Source organism: Lytechinus variegatus, chromosome 4 (genome assembly GCF_018143015.1).
Source record: "Lytechinus variegatus isolate NC3 chromosome 4, Lvar_3.0, whole genome shotgun sequence".
In the NCBI taxonomy this organism is placed as follows: domain Eukaryota; kingdom Metazoa; phylum Echinodermata; class Echinoidea; order Temnopleuroida; family Toxopneustidae; genus Lytechinus; species Lytechinus variegatus.
In genome coordinates, this window is record NC_054743.1 from 49,329,095 (window position 1) to 49,331,548 (window position 2,454).

General features: G+C 50.2%; 1 protein-coding gene across 1 annotated transcript; it reads right to left on the minus strand.

The window, feature by feature from the left end:
• Nucleotides 1–233: 233 nt before the first annotated feature.
• On the minus strand, nucleotides 234–1,301 carry LOC121413048 (putative nuclease HARBI1). Its single transcript, XM_041605808.1, has 2 exons — nucleotides 988–1,301; nucleotides 234–882 (listed from the first exon to the last, which is right to left on the minus strand). Exons 1-2 carry the CDS (start codon nucleotides 1,299–1,301, stop codon nucleotides 234–236), a joined length of 963 nt encoding a protein of 320 aa, XP_041461742.1.
• Nucleotides 1,302–2,454: the final 1,153 nt, after the last annotated feature.

Sequence of the window (2,454 nt, forward strand, 5' to 3'; positions counted from 1 at the left end):
GCCCTGCTGCTTGCACATCTTCGAGCACGGCTTGGTCTCGCCATGCACCCGCGATGATCTGACCCTGCTCATCTTCCCGGTCGAGGTCAGCATTCTGAAGGTTGGGGTAACGAGTCCTCATGAGGTTGTGAAGGGTCATGCAGGCCTTGACGATCTTGGTAACTTTCGACGGTCTCAATCCCAGGGTTGTTAGCAGACATCTGAAGCGATTGGCGAATATACCAAACGCGTTTTCAACCACACGGCGTGCCCTGGAACACCGGTAGTTGTAGATCCGCTCGTCCCGTTTCAGGTGCCGATGAGGGTAAGGCTTCATCATGTATGGCCGTAGGGGGAAGGCGTCGTCTCCGACCATGTAGTACGTAGGGTGTGTCCTGGTCGTCATTTGGTAGGGGATCCGGCTGGGGTAGTCCGATCGTTCCCTCACGCAGACCTGGCTCCAGTCGCGACCGGTTAAAGATGCCGGCGTCGGAATACGACCCTGGTGACCCCACATCCGCCCAGATGAACTTGTAGTCAGAGTTTACCACTGCAAGCATGACGATGGAAAAGAAGCCTTTGTAGTTGTAGTAAAGTGAGCCGGTCTTGGGGGGCTTCTTGATGGCGACATGTTTCCCATCGATCGCGCCACAACAGTGGGGAAAGTTCCATCTGTCTCCGAATCCATCGGCTACCGGGCGCCACTCATCTTCTGTCTGGGGAGTGGCCCACATCTCGTCCTCGTATTCGTCGTAGATGGCCTGACAGACCTCGGGGACGAACAGAGAGATGGTGTTGTGTGGGACACGAAACGCGAACGCCAGATCATGATAGCTGCTTCCGGTCGCCAAGAACCTCAAGGTGATCGCCAGCTTCAGCCCAGGATCCAAGGGGGTTCGATGCCTGCAACAGAAGAGGGTGAAATATGAATAAAATCAAACTAGAATAAATATGGATGGAAGACATTTCAGCACAATTAGACAGTAGGTTCATGAAGTGTAAACTTACGTTGTGGTCTTGGCAATGCGGGGGCCAACTCGGTCAAGCAACTCATAGAACATCTGTGGCACCATGCGGAGGTAGGATTTGAAATCGGCAGCGTGCTCGGCCTCGAGTTCCCTCATGAGCGTCTCATACTGGCCGAAACGAGGTCTGCGTAGGATCCACTCGCGCACCCACCAACGTCTTATTCTTCTGCCGGCCCTTTGTCGCTCCCTCTCGGCTTCTTCGAGCAGTGCTGCCAGGACCAAGTTGTACTGGAACCTCGCCTGAGCTAGCTCGTGTTCTAACAACGCCATTCGTAGTCTTCTCGGTGCAGCCATAGTGATGAACTGACCATTCCAGGTAGGGTGGACATATATATACAGGTATGGAATAGCTGACCATCGGCCCCCCAAGTCCGAGGTACACCGGCCGAACATCGGCCGGGCAGTGTTCGAAGCCCGTTAACAACCCGGCCGGTGATCGCACGGTGTCCTTTAACCTGCTCGGGTACCGGCCGTATACCCCCCGATGTCCGGCCGACCATCGGCCGGACATCGGCCGGTAGTTGCTGCCACATCGGCCGAAAAAAATCTCCACTTTTGAGACAGACTCCGGACGGTCATCGGCCGGTGTTTGGTCGGTCGCCTGTAGATTTCCGGACGGAGCCCGGTCACGTCACCGAGCTATGCCACCGATGAGGGGAGCTCGGCGACACCTCAAAAATCCACCGAGCTCCACCGATGCCGGACACCGGCCGGGCTATGTGACCTAGGCTTTAGGCAAATAGTACTCTTCCATGTACTCCAATACATATTATGGCTAAAATGTCATTTTTCCAAAAAGTTTTATTTTAAATTGTATTTTTCGTTAATGAGGACATAAAACAATATACTGCCTGGATTATATTCAGATTTCTGCCCCAGGGGAATGGGTACTTATAGGAGAAAACCACAAATCCCTGATAATAAAGTACATGGCCTATGGGAAAGTTGTCCTTGCCCCTTGTCATAATTTACTTACCCAGTTGCCAATTTGAAATCTACATTCTATTAGTGATCTCAATTTTAAAGCAGCTATAACTTTCTTATTGCTTGTCCGATTTTTTTTTCAAACTTTCGCCATTCTATTTAATTTATTTTTTCGCCTTCCCAACACAACATTTTATGGCCAAGGCTGGATTCCCCTTTAACAGCCAACAAGTTTTAGGGTCTAGACATGGTGTGTGACGCAAATTTGTTTAAAGCTTCGAGCGATCAAAAAACCCGTCTCTTTTAAATAAAAGAAATTGTGATATATTTTGACACAATTTTCAGAAAACTACATTGCATTTCACCCATTTTTTCACTTCCATCTTTCCTTTTCTAACATGTTCTTGGTCGCGATTTTTTGTCCACCCCATCTGAACGCTAGTGACCCGGGCCACTTGCCCCATCGCCCCATTTACCCTTTACACACTTAAAATGTTGGGCAGTATTTGGTAATGTATGCTGG